The sequence below is a fragment of the Rhodamnia argentea genome, chromosome 8 (assembly GCF_020921035.1).
Source record: "Rhodamnia argentea isolate NSW1041297 chromosome 8, ASM2092103v1, whole genome shotgun sequence".
In the NCBI taxonomy this organism is placed as follows: domain Eukaryota; kingdom Viridiplantae; phylum Streptophyta; class Magnoliopsida; order Myrtales; family Myrtaceae; genus Rhodamnia; species Rhodamnia argentea.
In genome coordinates this window covers 6525354-6547494 of record NC_063157.1, presented here as the reverse complement: position 1 = coordinate 6547494, position 22141 = coordinate 6525354, and the positions used below count along the sequence as shown (strand labels likewise).

Here is a 22141-nt window from a genome sequence, read left to right as displayed (position 1 = left end):
TCTTGGTGAGGCAAAACCACACCACACCACACTCCACTACACTAAACTTGGGGAGGACCAGGCGCTTTGCTTGTCTTGTATCTTCCATATACAAGTTAGCGGTCTTTTTTTAGAGAAGGTGAATCTAAGACTCAGTATAGTGGATAAACTCATTGCCGATTTCGTTTCGAGTATGAGTGTGGCTCTGCCTCTAGCTATTCTTGTGGGCATTAGGGCTGGCGAAATGATAGAAGTATTAAATCTTTTGAATATGGACCGAGCAATAAATGTTGTTAAAGAAAAGATAATCGTGGAACTATTATTTTTATTTCGAGTATATGACGATACTACTGTAGATGTGAGCTTACCAACATGAGTCAATCTCCAAGAGGTAATCGAGCTTTTCTTTGATATTGAATTCGGTTTACATCCCCCTCAATGAGAAGAAAGAGTAAGCTTTCTAAACAATCTTTATTGTGATCTTCTGTCTCGGGGAATGGAAAGTGAGTACTTTCTCCATGTTATACAATTTCTCGGAGGGTAGTCTTTTCCGTTTCTTCGGATGATGGGTTAATCATTTTTCCTATTAGTGAAAATGAATTGAATCCTATCAAATATTTCTATTTCTCCTTCGAATTACTCAAACTACATTTCCTATGAATTTTATTTTGCACCGGAAACTATTCTAGAAGAGGTTCGAATCCGTTTCGTTGGAATATTGATCGGTCTTGGTTTTACATGGTTTAGGCATTACTGGTTCCAGGAAGAATTAATATATCCATTAGCTAAACCCTCTCTTACCCCGCCTTTTGACTCGGCTTTTGTTTGTACAGAATCAATGGACGCCTCTCCGACATATGTTATAACGTTTTCAATATCATGCTCTTACTTCGTAGTTCCCTTTCTAAGTCATCAAATTTGGTGCTTTTTGATCCCCAGTTGCTATGGAGAACAAAGAACGAAGTACAATCGATTCTTCTATTTAAGTGGTTCTCGCTTTTCCTTGTTCCTGTTCCTAACTCCTCCCCAACTAGTTCCCAATGTTTGGCACTTTCCATACTTGGTGGGTGCAACATCAACAAATTCGCTCATTGTCAAGTTACAACCTAAGATTTATGACCATATTATGTTAACTATTTGTATTTCATTCATTCTATCGGTATGCTCCCAAGTACCTGTAATTGTGATCCATTTGCCCGAACCAAGGGGTCTTTTTGTGAAAACCTTCATGAACAATCGTCGTTTTTTTTTTTTTATGGTTTTTCCCATTCTCACAATTGCTCTTTCAACACCTCCGGATATCTAGTGCCAGATCATCGCCCCTTTCCTTATTTCTTTGATAATAGAGTTGGCTATCTATGTCACATCGATTTTACAAGTTCGTGAAGAGGGCTGGACGAGTGTCATGATGGGGATCAGCTCGAGTGACAAAAAAAGAAGAGTAGTCCCCCCTCTCCCCACAAGAACCTCGCAAAGCAACTATCACGTTCATTCCCCAAAGAAGTAAAAAAAAAAAAAAAAAAGAGCACTAGGGATACTCCAATGAGGGAGAAAGTGCCCCTTCGAATTGATGTGGATTGAATCTCTTCCACATAATGGAGCAGGGGTAAAAGTATACTTTTAGTACCAAAAGTTATTTACATGAGATCATTTTGGTGCAAAATTTTTTAATTAGTATCAAGTCGGAGACAAAAGGATCACTTTGGTACCTCCGACGAAACTTTCCGTCCAAAAGCGCTACGTGTCATTAATAATTAATTTTTAATGTAAAATGACATTAAAAAATTAAAATAAGTCCACATGAGCTGCCATGTGAACTTCTGCACTTCAAAATAAATTAAAATAGATCAAATTCAAATTTAAAAATTAGCTAAAAATTAAATTCATTTAAAATACAAAGTTTGTTTAAAGTAAAATTAAAAATAAGCTAAAAAAGTTAACAAAAAACCTTAAATTTGAAAAAAAAAAAAAGGAAAAAAGTTTCTGGGTTGAGAACCAAGTGGGGAGGGCTTAGCCCTCGCCGCTGCCCCCCCACTGTCACCTACAATGGTCGGTGCAAGCCCTCGCCGCTTGTCTTCAAGTTCACATTTTTTTTTAGCTTTGATTTATTTTATTAATCTTTAAACTAATTTTTGGATTTTTTTTGGATTTTTTTTTATTTTTGGATTTTTTATTTTTGTAAACTAATTAAGTTTTTATTTTTATTTTTAGTATTTTTTTTTCATTTTTTTATATTTTTTAATTGCTGACTGGATATCGCCGAAGCCACGTCGGCTTCAAATAATAATATAATAATGCCACATCACATTTCCGGCGGAGCAAATCGAACTTGGCAGTGAAAAAATCTTTTTTCAAAAAACTTGAAACTAAAGTAATTTGATTGAAACTTTTGATACCAAAGCGATCTCCGTACAAAACTTTTGGCACTAAAAGTGTACTTTTGCCGCGGAGTAGGAGAGAACTATGACTATAATGGACTATAGTGAGAAGGACGGCAAACCCACTCACGATCTACTAAGAAGGAAAGTAGCTTGATTGGTTCAAATCAAATTCGTGAGACCAGAAGAAGGTCAATGTAAAGAAGCTTGGTCAGTGATAGCCTTTCCCAGACCGTATGATGCCTCCTTTCATGGTTAGACTCGTGCTCGGTACGAAGTTGGCGTTGCCACCGGGACTGTCCATCACCAAATTAACTAGCTTTCGGTTGATAACTGTAATGAGATTACACTGTGTTAGTGTACAAGACATCACCTCACGTGATAACAACACTCGAAAGGGATTCTCGAGTCAAGAAGGCACCGCTCATCTTGTACTTGCGAGTGAAACTGCAGAAGAAGAAACGACAACATCAAACGAACACAAACCCAACCTTGTCGTTTAGCATGCGATGCAGCTCTGCATCAAATAATGTTGCTTACACTTTCCGACGGCCTGGTACAAGTTGGATTGGTCAAGCACGTGAAGGAGGTCCCGAAACTGAAGAGAGTGGTGACTTCTGTGTCGAGTTGCGTCATTCCCACCTGAATTCGAGTCTTCGGTGACGTTATAGCTCGGATGGCAAAAGTAGTTTATGGACATGAGTTTCGGAAGTTTCTTCTTATAGAAAACAACCCTATCATGCTAAGAAGTTGCCACTTACTTTGACGGTTCCGATAACGAGGTCTCGTCCTGGTCAGGACGACCTTTATTCACAAAATTGATCCTTCCCGTCCCATCATGCTCGAAACACATTGAGATCAAGTCTGCTATATAGCCCTCCCTCAACAAAATTTCAGGTACCAATATATTCCCCATCCGGAGGCCAACCAAGCCATTGGGAGCTGCAATATCCAAGGAAGAACCACTCTGCACCTGTCCACGACAGCATTGACATTGCTAATTGAAACCGATATCAATATATGCCTTATGTAAATATGACTGTCACACTACCAAAGCATAATCTGTCATATTGATGTTGATCGAAGGAATTCAGAGGCTGTGAAGATCAAAGATGTGATGCTCAAGAACTTAACGGAGCGCCTCAGGCACAACATGTTCATGGCTTGATCTCATTCGATTAAATGTAGGACATCCTATACCAAAGCTCCAGAACTCCAGTTCTAGCCATATTTAGGACACGGAATATGGTTAACTGCTAAGTGGTCTTACCCAATCGCTGCCCCACGTGCAAAGACTGTTGTTGCAAGTCACCGTTTTGCTTCTTGATGATACCAAATGGTTGTAAGGACTGAGTGCTGAGATTATATCCCTGGATCAAAAGATTGTAATTCAAATTGAGGTTATAACGATACAAGGGACTAACAGCTACACCAGTTAAACTAAAGAATTATATGCCCCCACACTCGTGCATTTTGAGCTTTAAACATAGTTCTTCTTCATAACGCAGGACATCTAGTGCCATGATGTTCGTTGTTCCTATATTTCCCTGATCAAGAGAAAAGAAGTTCATTCAGTCATTTGCCATCTTTTTGTGTTTTCTGTTGGATGGACCACACCCTCAGGGGAAAATATCCAATGATCCTGAGATTAAGAGGAGACCGGCACACCGATGCATAAGCCGTGGCAATCACATGGGACCCAGAAAAGGTCACTGCCAATGTCAAGCGCCACCAAGAATTTCACTCCTGGCATACCATGTTGCACTGTCGCGTGATACAGACTGCAGGTAGCCGCCAAAGAAACCCAGAAACGAACATACTTTGCAAGAATTTACGGGGAAATGATCTCTATGCTCTTATAAGAAACAGTTCAATTCAAGTACCAGAAAACAAAATCCCCTTGCATGAGCTAAACACTAGACCAATTCTTTCCAGAAGCCCAAGAGAGCATGCCAACTCTGATACAAGTCCTTCATGCGGGAAGTTGAATGTTCCAATAATCTTGATGACTGAATCGAAAACAGGAATTCAATGCAGATAATTTTACCTTTTGAAAAAGTTGAACAAAAGGGCCGAACAAAGACTACAAAAGCATTAAGTAAACAGGCTAATGAGTTCTCTCCAAGCATCCAACTGAGAACTCAAATATGACTAGAACAAACAACCATCTTTGTGGATAACAAAACAATCCCAAGGAGCTGATCTTCAAAGTTGAGTTGCCATTGGAAAATGCCAAATGATCTTTTGCTCTCCTGCCTTCTAATTTTTCTTCGCGCCATTTAAGCCCTGCACAATGTTGCCAACAAACCAAAACCATCTCAGAACAGCACTTCCGTCAGAGAGAACCAAAAAGCTGGTGTGTTCGATACCGGTGTTCCAGAAATAAATTAACAAAAGTTTATACACCAAGTGACTCCAACCAGCCCCTAGATCGAACATTTCAAAGTGTACAAAGCAAAAACTACAGCATAAAGCAGATACTCAAATTTCATCCACCTCCACCTCACTATCTACCCACTGGAAGTTCATCTTTAAACACAAGATTTTCTCCAAATATCAGGATAGGGAGATCTTCAACATAACATGAGAATCAAAGTAGGAGATCAAAATTCTGTACACAGGGTCATACAAAACCATCTAATGGTCAGAGTATACGGTATGCTGACACTACCAGACTGACTCTACAGAATTCGGACCTAATCACTGCCTATCTAAAAAAGGGTCAAATAAAAACAAGCACTGAAGACAATCAGAATCAAAGATGAAGATAGCTACTCTTTCCTTCTAATAGGATTTACTAAATTCAAGATACCTTTGGCACAAATAAGAGACGCTCTAATAATATGAGTCCTTCTATTTTCTATAAATTTCGTGTTTTTCATGTGACTCACTGCGCCTGCAGTGTGCAAGTCTCGTCAGTCATCTATACAATCTAAGCAATGAATTAGATCACATGAACTAATCAACTGTTAATGGTGGTTCCCACGTACCAATGATCGCGAGCTGGCCAGCCAAAGGATCAACGGTAATTTGTTTCAAAGAACCTCTTAAAGGATTGCTCTCCTTCTAAGTGCTTTAGAGTCACATCATATGTTGTCAGCAAGAGACGAGGAAATTTCGTGGTGAAGTATAACTCCAAACGCTCGGAAGGTGGATTGGGCAATGCCTGCCAGAGCCATCAAAGAAATACTGACTTGTGAGTAACTTAATACGAATACAAAGTTCACACAAGTCAACAGCTCCACAATTCATCAGTTCAGAGATAGTACCTGCATGGCCGTTGAAACCTTATCCTTGTCAGCCCACTGGTTCCTCACCATTTGCAATAAGTCCACGACATTTTCATAGTTATAATGCACACCTCGAGGTAATAGCAAAGGCAAAATATGAGAATCTATCCGCACATCCCAACTCTGAGAGTCAAAGATCAATCTCTTCTTGCCTTTCAATTTGGAAAGAAATATGGTCTTTTGACGATTTCGATTTGCAGTGCATATGTAATTGTAGAGTTCAGACAAAAAGTCCATCCTCGTATCTAGATCCCAAAAAAATGGATGGATGATCACCTTTGATGCCGTTAACCTGCCAGGAATCAAGAGCAATTAACTATTAGTTTGATTTATGGAAGAGCATACCCGACACATAGTGATGTTTAGAGAACCTGATATGAGGTATGTTAATGTAATATCTAGTCCAGTTCTAGGTCCATCTTCCGACTACTATGGGAATACCTTGTCCGGGTTTTATCGCGCCATCAAAATTCCCAGAAGATTGAACTCCTTGAAATGCTCTATTATTCCTTCTCCCCGAACGAATGAAAAAAATAAAAAAACAAGGCGAAGAATCATCATAGCAATCAGCTCCTTTCTATCACGCAAACTAATACTCGCTCCATGTACAAATTTCATGCTGCATCGTGCCTGAGGTCAGCCATTGTACTCCTAAATTGCAAAGACCATAGTCCAAATCTTTCTCAACTAGCTACAATGCGAAAGTAAGTGATTCGCACTCCACTCTTCACTCTTGCACAAAAGACATCAATTAAAGTAAGAATAAGTCCCCAATCTTCTTCCCAAAGAAATAAAAATCAAAGGAAACTCATGACTGGGCAAGAGAAACACTGGTTGCTGAATAGTTATTAAATACCGTAGCTCACAACCATACTAGTTATTAAGTACCGCAGCTCACAACCATATTGCTTGCCTTTTTTTTTTTTGGGTACCAATATTGCTTGCCTTTTTAGTCAGCAAGTTTGGGACAGTATTCTCACCTCGAATGTGGACTCGAGCTTAGCAAATTATTGAAAAGTTCGCAAGCTTCTACGTTCTTCTTCATCAAAGACGCCAAAGTCGGGTCGTCTTTCTTCTGCTTGTTCTTCTTGATTCTGGACTTACGCACAATAAAGTCGCCATATGGATGACGTCCACCACTGAGACAGAAGTACAAAATACAACCTAAGCAGAAAATGTCAGATTGTAGAGTTGGAGGCCGACCAGCATCACAAAGTTCCGGAGCTGTTGCACGACCTGCATTCAAATATCAGAAGATAGATTAACATTCATATTCTGAACTTTTTAGTTACAAAAGATCAACCTACCGAAAACTTACTAGAAACTTGAAGTACTGTAGTAATCCCAACATCAGATATTTTGGCAGATAGAACTCCATCATCATCATCAACAATCAATACGGTTTCAGCTCTCAAATCTCCATGCACTATACCATGTGTGTGCAAATAATGCAATCCTATTGCGATGTCTCTGTTTCATAATACAAAGCAGCACATAATTACATATATTGGAAATCATTCATAATACAAAGTAGCACATAATTACACATATTGGAAATCAAGGAACTTTCGTTTCATCTCTATTCAAACTGTTACCTCATAAGTTTCAGCATCGTGTTTGACGGATAACAATCGGTATTAGGAGCCCAAAACTCAATGCCCCTCTGCTGCATTCTATCCCTAAGAGCGATCTGCTTCATTTGGTAATCAATCACCGATTGTGCATCACCAACAGAGATCTTGAAATTAGAAGAAAGGCTTAATGCATCAACCAGATCCGCCAAACTGAAATGACATAAGTCTTGCACAATGTAGCCAAATTGGCTGTCGTATTGTATTCCATCGCTGCGAGGACATACCACATTTGGGTGCGGCTTGTTGAATAACAAATCTATAATCTGATTGTCTACCTTCACGTGTTCTTTCAGAAATCTTTTCACAGAAACGCAAGAACCATCACGGTTACCCAAATAAACCGTGCTCCCACTCTGTCCTTTTCCAATCTCTTTTAAGTCTGAGATTCTCAACACATCCCGGACAAAGACCTCATCATCGCTTCCATCACCTAAATCACTGCCACGTGACCTATCCATAGCTTCGTAAATGAGACGGCCCATGTCTTGGGCAAGTTCCTCTCGCGTAGGCATCGAGGCAGGCGGAGAGGGCGAGAGAAGTGTGCGCGAGAGGGAGACAGTCGGCAGAGAGGGCGAGAGGAGGAGCCGGTGTTGTGTAGCAACACGTTTCGCCAATAGATCTATAATTATTTCATCTGAAACCAATTTCCCTTGGTTAACGATCACTGCAAGCTGCGAATAGAGCGGACCAGAGGAGGCGAGCTTGTCTCGGACGAGGTCGCCGGTGGCTATGTGAGGACGCCGATGAGATTCGACAGCCACGAGGTGTAGGTTCCCTTGCCGATGCCAGGGCAGCCGAGTAAGACCCACTGGTAATTCCTCCCCTTAGGGCTCTGAGCTCGAATCCGGAGCTCACGGTCGAGGAGGAGGAGGAGAGAGTCGCCAAGAAAGTCGGCCGCGAGAGGGAAAGTGTGCCAGGAAAAATCACGCCAGCAGAAAGAAACTCGCAACACGTTTCGCCAATAAATCTATAATTATTTCATCTGAAACCAATTTCCCTTGGTTAACGATCACTGCAAGCTGCGAATAGAACGGACCAGAGGAGACGAGCTCGTCTCGGACGAGGTCGCCGGTGGCTATGTGAGGGACGCCGGTGAGATTCGACAGCCGCGAGGCGTAGGTTCCCTTGCCGATGCCAGGGCAGCCGAGTAAGACCCACTGGTAATTCCTCCCCTTAAGGCTCCGCTGCAGCGGAGCTGCTTCGAGGCAAAGCTCGGGGCCGATCTAATCTCGAATCGGGAGCTCACGGTCGAGGAGGAGGAGGAGAGAGTCGCCAACAAAGTCGGCCGCGAGAGGAAAAGTGTACCAGGAAAAATCACGCCAGCGGAGAGAAACTCGCCAACCGGGACAGGCAGGAAAATTACGCCGGAGGAAGTCGATCGAACGGGAAACCACCGTCGAGAGCACCCACACCACGGCGCCGATCGGAGAAAATGCCGCCGGAACGAACACGCACACAGACAGGGAGAGTTCGGTTTTTTTTTTTTTTTGGTTTCCAGAAGTTTCGCGGGGAGGGGGCCGGCGGAGTGAGGGTTTGAGAAGGAGATGAAAGGGGGATAATTTTTAATTAAAAAAAGAAAAGAAGTTCTGGAAAAAGGGGTGGGGCCGTCGGGGGGCCAACATGGGAAAGAGAAATAAGCGTGAGATGGAGGTGCGTAAGCGAGGGATGAGAGGTGGTAAAATGGACATTATGTTTTTTGTTTTCGACTTATTATTAAATATTGAATTTAATAGTGGAATCTGAACTATAAAGGACTTATTATTTTTTTCTTCAAATTGTATGGATTATTAAAATAAAATATAGTTGATTTTCAATTCGAAATATTGACATTGTTTGGATCATTCTTTTTCATTTAAATTCATTCTAGGTTCTTTTTATTTACTTACTTTTCATTTCAGCGCCCGTTTGGTTGTCTCGTTTCGCACGTTTGCCTTTTTTACCCTTTTCACATCAGCTTATATACATTCAGCTGTCCCCACACAATCAGGCTTCTCGTATTCAGAGTAACTTTTTGAGACTTATCTTCTTCGTCGCACCCTTGCCCTTTCGTCTTCTCGATTCTCCGCGACTTTAGTATGCCCAACCCCCATGGCTCCCAAGGCTCAAGCTTCTCCTTTTTTCTATGTCTGATGCCCTAGATCAGTATCACCATTTCAAGGATTCTGACAATTTCAATGATGAACATCATTCCGTCTCGGTGTAGCACGTTTATGAAGGCTCCTTCATCCTGGGCCTTGCGGTCTACAATCTTTAGTTTGTTCCCGAGAGACTCTCCAACTTCTTCCCTCGCGATCAAACCGAGGTACTTCCAATTCATGAATCGTCTGTCCTAGCTTACAATTGGCATTCCAATCCTTCTCGTCTTAGGGCCTTTTCCGCGTCCAAATTTGAGCCCAAGTTCTATCAATGGTACTTGTGTCTTCTTCCTTGCTCCCTTTGGGACGAACTTGTGATTCATGACGCGCTGCGTCTTTGCTACTTTGACTATCGTATCAAACATGGGCTGATTACTGCGCTTTCCTATTTTTGGTCATCCTCTACCAACAGTTTCTTTTTTCCATTTTTCCTAATATCGGTAACATTACTAGACATTTTTTGTTTTACTCGTATTAGTCCCTTACGGGCAAACCTAGCCACCATATTCACAAACACTTGCCTCGAGCTTCATAAGTTGCCTGATTCTGAACTAGCCTATGGAGCCTTCATAAAGAAGTACTTTAAGAAGGATGGTGAAGTTACCGACGAGGAACGTACTGCCTTCCTCTTGTATTGGTTGTGTAAATTCTTCTTCTGCCATCCTATTGTCCGAGTTTCCGATGATTTGATTGGCATAGCCTTTGCTTTAGCTTCGGGAACTCAAATAGCTTTAGGAAAACTAACTCTAGCCCTCTTATACCGAGGCCTGGCCCATGCTGCTTCCTCCATTGTTTCGGTTCAGATCGGTAGAGTTTTTGGAGGTCCCCTTTGGATTCTCCAAGCTTGGGCTGCCTTTTATTTTCCTTCTTGGTTTTCTCAAGACCACATTACTCAGCCCCCTTCTATTTCAGTCCCAAATAATCTTGTCTGCCAAGGTTTGTGCGGAAAATTAATCCCTGTCTCAAAAGGGCCTTCTTCGCATTTTCAGTACTTTATTTCTCAACTTTTTTCTACCGAAGAAGAACAATTTTGCTTTTCTCCTTTCTTTTCTCTTTATAGGCCTCGTTTTCCTCCCTTTTATGACAATAAGAGTGACTTCCGGCAAACAGTCTTGACTTCTATCGATCTTTCTATTAGGTTATCCTCTAAAGGGAGATTCACTGCTGGGTTTGAAATTTATTTCCCCAAACATTGTGCTAGACAATTTGGATTAGTCCAAGGAGTTCCTATCCTAGCTTTTTATACCTTCTCTTTCTCCTCCATCGATAAAGTCATCTGTAAAATAGGTGATGGACAAGCCTTTGAGGAATTAAACAAACTCGTTTGGGACGTCTACCGACAGTTCCGCGTTACCGAGTTTGTAGCTCTTCCTGATCGCTTCTCAGCAGAGTTTTCCTATTGGTGGCGAAAAGAATATCGCCCTAAATTCTTCTAAAAAAGCTTGGATGTTATCATCTTGAAGATAAGGGACAGAATTCCTCCCACGCCTCCTAAAACGGTGGAAGATGAAGTTGCACCTCCTGCTAAACTGAGGGAGCCAATCAAAGGTAAACACGCCTTCCTTCTTCTAATAGATGTCTTCATTCAACATTTGGTTCTATCTCTAACTGAAGAGAAAAAAATTTTAGCCGCCTGCTCCAGTGAATGTGTCAAAAAAGCCAGCAACTAAGAGGGCCTCTGTTCAAACCTTAGAGCCACCTCTTAAGAGTTCTCCATCGAGAAGCCCTTCACCGAGGGGATCACCTCCCAGTCCTCCTTTTAGGACCATGATAAAGTCACGCACACCAAAAGGTAACTTTTATATTTTGCCCCTTATGGCCATAAATCTACTTGCTGATACTAATCTGCATATATAAATAAAATAGCCTAGGGGCTCTCAAGACTTACAAATCGACGGCGGCATTGCTCGTTTCATCCCCTGCCAAAGTTTCCTCTGCTACAGCAAATACTCTCGATCCTGCACTGGTAATTCCTGCTCCTTTAACAGGGGTTCATACTGAGTCAATGCAGTTCCTGCCTTCGGGACTTGAGGGAAACGAGCCAGTTGATGATCCATCTCCTCCTCCAACTAGAGACATACCTTCTACTCCTCTAGTCGGTAAGTCATATTCCTGCCTTATTCCCTTTGAACGTTCCTCAACTGCCACTTAACACATATACTTATGCCTGTGGGTACAGATGAGCCTTTGTCAGCATCAAAGAGGCTCTTAATTCATGCTAAGGACCCCCTCGAAGGCCCGTCGACTGTCGTTTCACCACTGGTTCCTTCTTCACCACCTCCTTCAGTTCCTTAAGAAACTCCAGCCAGTTCATCTACTCCTCATATTGTGAAAAATATCCTAACTTTATCAGACCTAGAGAGAGCTGATTTAGAAAGGATTTTACTTGCTGATTCAACTAGTCCATTCACTGCCGATCAACCCTCTGAGTCAGTTTCATCTTCTTTGGACCCAGAATCACCTGCTACTTTACCCCAACATATAGTTAGAGCCAAATGGAGAGAATTCCTTAATCTATTAGAGCCTGGCTATGGGAAACTGATCGTGGATTCAAAGCGGGAGAGCTGAGCAAAAGCTCTCTTTCAGGAGGTGTGCTCTGGCAATCCTTCCTTTATGTTATCTGCTGAATTCCAGGAAGCTAGTGACGCCATTGCCATCAACTTCATGGATGCGATAGACATCATAAGAGTTAACACTCATCGTCTTCCACATCTATTTCTTGACGATCAGCAAGTGCTAGCTATTCAAGATGAACTGACCGACAAGTGCGAAGATGCTCGCCTATTTTACAACCATTATAAAGCTGAAGAGTGCGAGCTTCAACGCCTTGCGAAGAGGAAGGAGGAATTTGAGGCAGAGTTGAAGATGGTGCAAGCCAGGATTGATGAGCACGAAGCAAAGAGGAACAATTTTGTCTCTCAGTTCGGCAGAAGCACAAGAAATGTAGGGAACTGGATAAGGAGCTTGACACTCAGCAACGAATGGTTGAGATCCATAAGCGGCAGAGATAAGAGATCTTGGAGCAAAACTTTAATTTAGAATTTGGATTACGCTCCTTTGTAACCAAAGCCAAAACTTTATTGGCTAAGTGGAAATGAAAATCTGTTTTTCATTCAAGTGTCTTATTTCTCTATATACCAAACTTTACTTGCGCCTTCTGCTGACTTGTCTAACTTACAAAGGCCAACAAACATCCCGATGATAAGGCCTTCCCGATGTCATGCTCTATCGAATTTGACTAAACAATCTCCCTTTTTAAATTCTCCTTGTAGCAAACTTGGTGACTTTACCAGTAACCGTCCTCTCTCCACGCATAAGGCCTCGTTTTTCCACTTTATCCCACTTTTTCTGGAACAAACTCAAACACGATGTGGGACTGGTGTCGTCCATTTCCTGCATTATATCTCCCATCTTTGATAACTTTTGATCACTATTTCATATTCACCATTATGGCCATCCTGATCTTCCTCGATTGCCATTAATTTTCTTTTTCACAATGTCCTCACATGGCTCTTCATCTCGCTGGCCTTGTCCTCGGAGAACTCGTTTTATTCAAAGCGGTAATGCTTTTTATTGAACACTGACCTCTATTTATTCAATGCCTGACCTCTTTTTCCTCATGCAGAGCTATCTTCGTTTAGTCAAACTCCCAATGACAATCGCTCTTCGTGGAAACGATTGTATGAGCTACTCTCACATGGGTACCACTCCTTACTGTTGAATCCTGAGTACGGGCTAGAAGTGACTGACCTGATAGATATCCTCAAATCCAAACTGTTTCTATCTGCTCATTCTTATTTTTTGGATTTGGTATGGGAGTTGTGTTCTCTTTTTCCTTCTAGCCTAGATGAATTTAGGCACAAGGTGGAGGAAATATGGAGTCTTGAACCTTCACTTGTTGAGACTAAAATCCTTGAATCCCAGATTATGGAGGAATCTTCACTATTATGCGCCTTGAGGGAAGAATATGCATGGTCTAAGGATGCTTGTGTTCAATCAAAGTATGAAGCTGACATGGCGTTTAGCCTTCTCAATTTCCTTTTCAATCTTATCCCGGGAGGAAGCCGAGCAAGGTTGCTAGAAGAAGACATAAATTGCGCAGAGATCTTGGTCGAACATTCATCAAGCTGACACCGTTAGATAGTTCGGGATGCCAAGGAAATATCTGAAGTCTGTCAAGTCCATTCACGTCGTCTTGCATATTTTAAGGAGTGCTGAAGTGAGCTCCAGCATGATCTTCAGCTACATTCTAGTCTTGTAACAAAGAACTCTAAGCTCGTCAAAGACTTGAGTACTTTTGTAACCAAGATTGGAATGTATTTCCACTTCTTGTAATTTCAATTTCCTCGTGTTTCCCAGACTGATGGATGATATTTCTTCAAGAATCTTCCATTGACAGAACGTGATAGCTCCTTTCCATTTATATCCATCAGCCTGTATGCATTTCCACTAAATGCTTCGGTAACTAAATAAGGTCCTTCCCAATTTGACCACCACTTACCGAATTCTCTATCTTGGTGATTGAATGGCAAGATTGCTTTCCATACTAAGTCACCGATAGCAAACTACTTGGTTTTGACCTTCTAGTTAAAGGCTCGAGCTACCCTCTTCTTTTGTGCAATTAATTGGTCCAAAGCAGCTGCACGAATTTCATCCACCTCGTCCAAATTGATGTGCATCCAATCCCCGTAATCCTCGGGCAACATTTCACTCTGCAATTGTACTCTTAAGGACTGCAAGTGATCTCCATCGGTTATACTGCTTCTTATCCATACGTGAGCATATAAGGACTGACACCTATGTAGCACCGACACTCCTCCTAAGTGAGAGTGTCGTGTCTGACACCGTGTCCGACACCGACACCGTGTCCGACACCGTGTCCGACACCGACACCCGTCCGACACCTCCCGGCACCCATGTCGGTCGCGTTGACCCCGTATCGGCATTTCGACACTTGGTCAATGGGGTCGACACTCTGCCGACACCCAAGTCCGGCGTGTCGGACATGTGAAGTTCATTAAAAAAGAGAAAAAACTTAATAACGACAGTTTGGACTTTGGAACCCTAGATATTGTAGAACTGCGACCCCCGTCGTCGCTTTTCCCTTTCCTTCTCTCCGAGTTGTGGGACTGACCCATCTTCTAAAAATTTAGCCTTAACTACTCGGCAATGCTAACTTTCGGATCTTTTATGAAAGATAAAACCTTGTAATCTCGTTTGGTATCCTTTTATGGTGCCATGTTTTTAAATTTTCCAGAATATGATATCTTTCTATTTTTTACAATTCTTGAGTTTGTCGAATTGTCGACGTAAGTGAAAGCTCGCCATCTACCATTAAAATCGGTGCATATAATACCTATTTTGGCTTTATTTATTTTTTTATATTTAAAAAAAATATTTAATATAACGTGTCCCCGACGTGTCGGATTTTTCTATTTTTGAGAAATGACGTATCGGCGTGTCGTGTCGTGTCGCGTGTCGGTGTCGGTGTCGGTATCGGTGCTACTTAGACCGACACTAGTGCTTGATCTTCGTGAGGTTACGTGTGCCCATAATACTGTTGATAGTAAAACATCCCATTCTCCTGGGTTCTCCTCCAAGTGCTTCTTGATTAAACCTATCATTACTTTGTTGGTAGCTTCAGCTTGTCTATTTGCTTGCGGATAATATGGCGTGGAATGCATCATCTTAATGCCTCTTGACTAAGCAAACTCCATATCCTCACTTCCGATAAAAACTATTCCTTGATCTGCAGTGATTGACTCAAGCAAGCTAAAATGGTGGATAATGTTCTCCTCAATGAACTTAATCACTGTTTTCTAACTAATGTTCTTATATGGAACTGCCTCTTCCCATTTTGTAAAGTAATCTGTAGCCAAAAGAATAAAACTATGTTTATGAGAAGAAGGTGGATAAATCTTGCCTATTATGTCCATCGCCCATCCTCCGAACGGCCATGGTTTTATAATAAAATAGAGTTCAATAGCTAGTACATGTTGCGGTGGTCCATGTACCAGCTCGTTTTGCCACAAGGAAAATCTTTCATCGAAATTCGTTCTTGAGTTTTTATTAAGAAGATTCTATGGTTCAATTCTTGAGGAGGAAACTAATGAAGAACAGATCACAAAGAGAATGTATGGAAATGAGTTTGAAATAGATGGATTGAAAGTGGACTTGAGATCAACAAAGGTCCGAGTTAAGTTACAATACTCCTAAGAAAGCAGTACATGACTAGGAAATAAACGTGGCTACTGGAATTGAAAGTGTAAGAAACTTAAAGTGCGACAAAAGTTAAACTGCAGAGGAAATTGAGTGTTTTTGGATGTGTGTTGATCGGTCTTTCTCTTTCTCGGGGAAAAGTACACTAAAAGTGCCATAACTTGTGTACGGCGTTCACTTGAGTGCCATAACTTTCAAAACGTTCACTTAAGTGCCATAACTTTCAAAAATCGTTTACTTGAGTGCTACGTCGGAGCAAAATCGTTCACTTGAGTGCTATAGTAACTTTTCCGGCATGCCACGTCGGCTTTTCGGCGTGCCACGTCGCCTTTCCGGCGTCTACGGTAACTTTTCCGGCTGCCACGTCAATATGGCACTCAAGTGAACGATTTTTAAAAGTTATGGCACTTAAGTGAACGTTTTGAAAGTTATGGCACTCAAGTGAACGCCGTACAAAAGTTATGGTACTTCTAGTGTACTTTTCCCCTCTTTCTCATACCTAAATATTTGTATCTTATTGCACTTTGTAACTGTTCGATCGGTTATCATATTTTTCAAATCTCGAATCTTGGCGCCTTCAACCACTTCCTTTTTGCCCATGTTCTGCATTATTTTTGTCCGCCAAAATTTGATCTTCAACTGCTACAATGACTTTGAATTTGAATCCTTCAAGTAACTTCCCACGATCTATTGCCATGACTTCGAATTTGAATCCTTCTAAGTAACTTCCCACAATCCGCTTGCGTCCATTTTCATTTCTAGCTTGCAACTTCCCCGCTGGTATAGCTAACTTGGCTGACTCATGGTTCTCTTTATGCTTACAACACTCTATTGCTGGCTTTATGCAAGATTCGGTATGTTACCGAATCTTGTCGAATTGCAGGATTCATGGCCTTATTCCCCCATTTCCCGAATATCGGGTTTAGCCCTCTTGCCATTTTCGATATGTTGCGGTCAACTTACCGAACGTAGCGAAGTGGTTTGTCGCTCCCGATTTACCGACTTCAGGACATGGTGATACCGACACCCATTCAGTATTTGTGCTTGTTATTATTTTGGTGTCAACAATTACATTCTCCAATGTAAAAAATTAAAATAAATTTAATTAAATAAAAAAGTTGCTTATAATAAGACTTTTTCTTTAAAATGCCACTCGAATCTCATCATTTTGGATGGACAAAATTTAATAACATCCATGACATGTTTACAAAAAAATTATACTTCATTATTCATAACTTTTTTCCATGTGGATTTTTCGGTGTATTCATCAATACTCCTGTAACGTCTTACATCGGTGTAAAAATACTTCGGCGATAATAACAATAAAAGAAAGAATTCTTTGCTGTAGTAATTTAAGAGAGTTGATACATATTTTCTTGAAAATTTCTCATTCTGATAAAAATTATTACTATCAAAATAAAATCTAGAAATAAAAAAGAAAATACAGTGCCCTTTTGTGTGTCAAACTCACGGTGCCTTTATCGGTAGCCACAATATAAAAATATAAAACATGTGAAATGAGCATTTCAATTATAGCAACTAGATGATATATAGGAATTGGAATAAATAAGTAAAAGAAGGAATGTGGCCACCGGCATACAAATTGCAATTAAATGATCTACAAGTGAATTTAGTCACGTAGGGATGAAAATAGCCCTGCCAGTTTTTGTTTTATTAAAAAAAAAAATCCTGAACTTACGAAGACAAAAAAGATTGGAGAGGAGCAAAAAGCATTAAGAGGAAAGAAAAAGGGCGATTGACCAACTAATGCCCCCTTGTTTTGGCCTATGTTACACGGATACTCTTCGGAAGTCTCGTGTCGTGTCGTATCGTGTCGGACACTCTAACACTCTCTCACATGTGACTAGCATATGGTTAGCCCTCTAGACACGCCAGCAACGTACGAGTCCAGCATCCCGACATACCGTCTCGACACACACGGGGTCAATTTTAAGCACAAAAAAATCTAATCATGAACCCTTACTAAAAAAAAGAAGAAGAAACTCACCTCAGATATTTTTTTATATATATAATATAAAAATATATATTTAATATATAACGTGTCTCAACGTGTCAAAATTATCTATTTTTTGAGAAATCACATGTCGAAGTGTCGTGTCGTGTCGTGTCTCGTGTGCCGTATCGTGTCGGTGCATCATAGGTTTTGGCCCTCTCTAATCCTGTTCTGTGCTCTCTGTTTGAACCCCCTCTTTATAGCTCCCTCAAATCCTCCGGTCACCATCAATTTTGCAATTTTGCACTCCACAGAGGTGCGCCATTTCGCATCTACGCCGTTCTTGTTTCTCCCCAAATTGGACTAACTGAGATATCCTGACGAAGTCACTTCCATTGTACTCTCTGTCTCTCGCCCTCCTCCCCTGTTCTTGCTAGTGTAAATTCAAGATCTCCCTTCAATGCCCGCGCCGAAATTCTTAGCTTCTTCCACTGTTTATGTCGTTCCGTTGGACCGAGTAACTGTAATATAACCAATTCGTCGGCAAACTATGGCGATTCTGCAAATACCCACAATCTGTTTGGCTTCGCTTTTGATTTCGTTTGGATTTGGGGAGGGTGTTTGGCCGATGCCCATGTAGAGAATCGGATAGGATTTTTGGATTGGTGAACGGGGATTAGTATGACACTTGGTGATTGAAAAAGTTTAAGGAGTGTTGCGAATCAACCGACACCACGACTACGAATAGCAAGTCCAAGAAGAACCGGCGGCGTCAGAGGAAGGCGGTGACTATGCCGACGACGTCGCCGGTTCATCAGCTATTCAACACGTGCAAGGAAGTGTTCGCCGTGTGCGGGCCTGACATCGTGCCTCCGCCGGAGGATGTCGAGCATGTCAAGGCTGCTTTAGGTTCATAGAGTAGTGGATTAGGGCCACGTTGCTTTTGCAGATTTGGAGTCTGATTGCATAAAGTGATGCGATCAGGGAATTTCGGTATTTTTTAATTTCAGCTTCATTCAGATTTTTTTAATGGGGGATAACCAAAAAGGGCATGCTTTGGATTTGGCTAGTGATGTTCTATTTACTTTGTGCTGGAATTATCAAGATGAATGTATCCTAAATATGATGAATATCTTTTGCTGATGATGGTTGTCTCAAGTCATGTGAAATCAGTAGCCATTCAACTATAGCACAAGACTTCAAGCAATACAGCTAGAATTTGATGTTCCTTTTCTCCCCCTTGCATTGATAGAATGTCATTTCGGGTGGGGTGGATCTCATGCTTCGTTACTTGTAAATACTCATAATGTCCTAATAGCCATTCTCAGTGTGTGAAATGTACGAATGATTGTGCCCTTTCGTAGGATTCCATGAATGGGGGCTACACTGTTGATTGATGACTGATTTGTGGTTGGTGTTTGGTATAAGGAGTTTGGATTATAATTTATCCTTAGGCTGCTTGCAGATCGGCACAGATAGTTGATTAAATGCTTGTTGTGGGGCCAAAGTTATGTTTTTCAACAATAGAGCGTGAAGCAAGCTGATGTTCTTGATTCTATTATATTCTTCTCTGTATGGAGCTGAAATCATGGTTGTTACCCTATGGTTTGACTCAGCATCAAGTTGCCAACTTTTGACAGGCAATACAGTTTAATGGTTTTGAACAGTGGTTTTGCATTTGGCTGAGCTCTGCGGTCCAGCAGCGCCCTAACAATGAACAAGCGGCAAATATAAACGCAAGACTCAACCGTTGAGAACTTTAGTGTATAGTTCTCAGTTGTATTGATGGAAGAATGATTATTCTTCTGTGCTTTTACCATTTTTTTTTTAAAAACAAAAACTGATAAGGTCAGTTCCAACTGCTAGCATCAAAGGCACAAGATTTGTGAACGTAGTGTTGTTCAAAGTGAATTATCTTCTTGGCTGAAAAAGTTAGATGCGTGATCTTTCTTTCATTCATTGCATAGGCATTCATGTTAGTCATTGGTTTTTGTTTCCGTAAATGCTTCTAAGTCATGATTCATCAGCATGCAGTTGGTGCTAGCGACTTATCATAGCTAGATCCTTGTGAATTTCTGTCAGTGATTTTTTGCAGATGACATGAGGCCGGAGGATGTGGGCCTTAACCCTAACACGCCATAGTTTCGCATAATGCCAGCCGAAAGATCGCCAATAATAGCACATTTGCGTCTCCACGGATGTGATCAATTTCAGTGCGTTGGCTTCTTCTCAGGCCTGCCTTAATGATGATGCCAAACCAATTTATATGGTTTTATCCGTGCTACCGGAACAGTTATTATTTATTTCATGCAGATTGTGATCTTCTGCTTGCCAGCATCCAGTGCGATTCCTCTACATAACCACCCTTCAGCAAGCTTTTATTCGGAATGATGCACGTCAAATCGTACAATTGGATGGTTGACGGTTCCAGCGGAGCATCAGCTGTTCTGGGTAATCCTCAAAGTAAGTTGCTTCAATAAAATCTGCTCCTTCATTTACAACCTAAATTGGGGGAGCTAGAAGTAGGAGAATAGGTATCATGAATGCAGAGACGAGTCTGAAAAGTCACACACATTCGAAAAGGAAAATAAATGAGGAGCACAAGAGTTTTAAACAAAGCAAAGAAAGAACTCGATTTGCTGGTGTTGTGATTTTATGCAGTTGTATCTCTTGAACTCAAATCATGAGGTGGAAATTAGTGCTGCCGACCTAGTGAAAGGAATGTTCATTTTTCTTTTCCTCTCAATAAGATGAGAACGTAAGAGTGCCGAAAATATCAATTTGTGGATAGGCTAAAAAAGTTAAGAGAGCTAAAAAGCTTTGTCATTTTGACCATTGGAGCAGAACGTGCATGACTTCTGGGTTGTTGGCTAGAAGAAATTAGCCAGAAAGTTACTTTGGTTTTTGATGACACAGCCTCGATTGTACTTTTTCAAAGGGGCATGTGGAATACTATGCATTCGAATAGCTATCTTCTATTAGGAGCTGATGTGGCGGACTCTTATTGAGGGTTCAATATGGCCCTTGCTCGTTTACAATCTGCTAAATTTCCTTGGGATTGTGAGGCACTTTGCTTTGTGAACAAGTCTCAGTGTACTCTCTGTCCATTAAGATTTAAGACCTCTCTATCTGGAGCGAGTAATTATTGTTGATCGAGAAGATCATGCATTAGAGAGGTGGGATAAATATACAAAACATGTCAAATGACAAATCAGTAGCCATCTTCTTAAAACTGTCCATGAAGTGCAATCCAGCAAGAGTCGGGTAACTGAGGATGTTACGCTTGTTGCAAAAACAACAAACGGCTCTCTTGCACAATTGATTTTTTTTTTCTATTATTTTGCCTTGTAGAGAGGCACACAGCGTGCTTTGATTAGCAGCTCGCTAAATGTGAAACACGGGTCACAGGCTGTTTGTGCCTATGTCACGCAAATCTTTGAATTTCTCTTTTTGCAGTCCAGCCTTGTGGGATGCGCATGGCTAAGGTCAAGGTCAATTCCGAGTTTACCGCTCCATGTGAAACGTCCATGCTTTATCCAGCCAACGGAGGCAACATGCATTGCTTTACCGCAGTGACAGCTTGTGCAGTTCTCGATGTATTAGGCCCGCCATACTCCGACCCTGAAGGCCGACATTGTACCTACTACCGCGATCTCCCATTCACCAGCTTCTCAGGTTTCCACACCGAAACCATGTCCCCCCCCCCCCCTCTTTTTCCTATTATTTTTTAATCCCCTTGATTCTTTTCACAGTCCTCGGAAGTTATTTTCAAAGAATAAGAAGTTGCCTTGTGATATTGCAGTTGATGCAGCATCATCAGTGCCTAGAGAGGAGAGAGAAGATTATGCACGGCTTCAAGAGAGGGTGAGATACCAGAGGATTTTAATGTGGTTGGAATTCCTTACAGAGGCCCAATAATAACAAGAGACAATTAAATCCAACACCAACCTTTGATTGGGCAGATCTCCTCTCACGTTAGACATCCCTGCTGCTAATTCTTTGCAGTTCTTTTTGTGGGACACGAGTCAATGGAGGGCCTTGTTGGGTTTCAAAGTTGGATGTACATACTCCAAAAGGGAAGAAGTTAAGAGCCAAAAGGAAGTCTTCTGAAATTTGGTGGGGTAATTTTGGATGTTGAATGCAAAGAAATGCTGTAACGTCCTTCTGGCTTTTTAATTGTCATTTCATTGGTGGTTTTTGAGTTGTCGAGCTCATTAATGCCTTGTCCAAACTTTCCTTGGTTAAGGTATAAATGAACAAGGACCTGAAGCAAGTCAATTCTCGAACTCATCTTCGATGTCCTTTTCTCTTTCTGAGCCAACAAAGGAAAAGATAACGAGGTTTGTTATTTTTGTTGTCTTTGGCTGAGGGTTTTGGTGATTTGACTTTGGTAGTGGCAGACTGGGCATGTTGAATAGTTTCTCCACAAAGTTGTGGGGGTTTCTTGGGGACAAACAAGAATCTGGGATGGAGAATGTCGGAGGAGTGAAAGAAGATTAGGTTGGACTAGAAAGGACAATTCCTTGTGATTGAGGGGATCAAAATTTTTTTG

At 41.3% G+C, this 22141-nt stretch overlaps 1 protein-coding gene, 1 long non-coding RNA gene and 3 pseudogenes across 2 annotated transcripts; 2 read left to right on the top strand and 3 right to left on the bottom strand.

The window, feature by feature from the left end:
- The first annotated feature begins 601 nt into the window (after window positions 1-601).
- On the top strand, window positions 602-1486 carry LOC125316190 (annotated as a pseudogene).
- A 1118-nt stretch (window positions 1487-2604) lies between these two features.
- Window positions 2605-3880, bottom strand: LOC115728627 (annotated as a pseudogene).
- A 997-nt stretch (window positions 3881-4877) lies between these two features.
- LOC125316349 lies at window positions 4878-6449 on the bottom strand. Its single transcript, XR_007199586.1, has 3 exons — window positions 5627-6449; window positions 5348-5523; window positions 4878-5253 (listed from the first exon to the last, which is right to left on the bottom strand). It is a non-coding gene; the product is annotated as an uncharacterized LOC125316349 (long non-coding RNA).
- Window positions 6450-6623: 174 nt separating this feature from the next.
- On the bottom strand, window positions 6624-7779 carry LOC115728626 (serine/threonine-protein kinase/endoribonuclease IRE1b-like). Its single transcript, XM_030658955.2, has 3 exons — window positions 7243-7779; window positions 6966-7117; window positions 6624-6883 (listed from the first exon to the last, which is right to left on the bottom strand). The coding sequence occupies exons 1-3, from the start codon at window positions 7761-7763 to the stop codon at window positions 6624-6626; spliced, it is 933 nt and encodes a 310-aa protein (XP_030514815.1). The 5' UTR covers window positions 7764-7779.
- A 10063-nt stretch (window positions 7780-17842) lies between these two features.
- LOC125316345 lies at window positions 17843-21587 on the top strand (annotated as a pseudogene).
- Window positions 21588-22141: the final 554 nt, after the last annotated feature.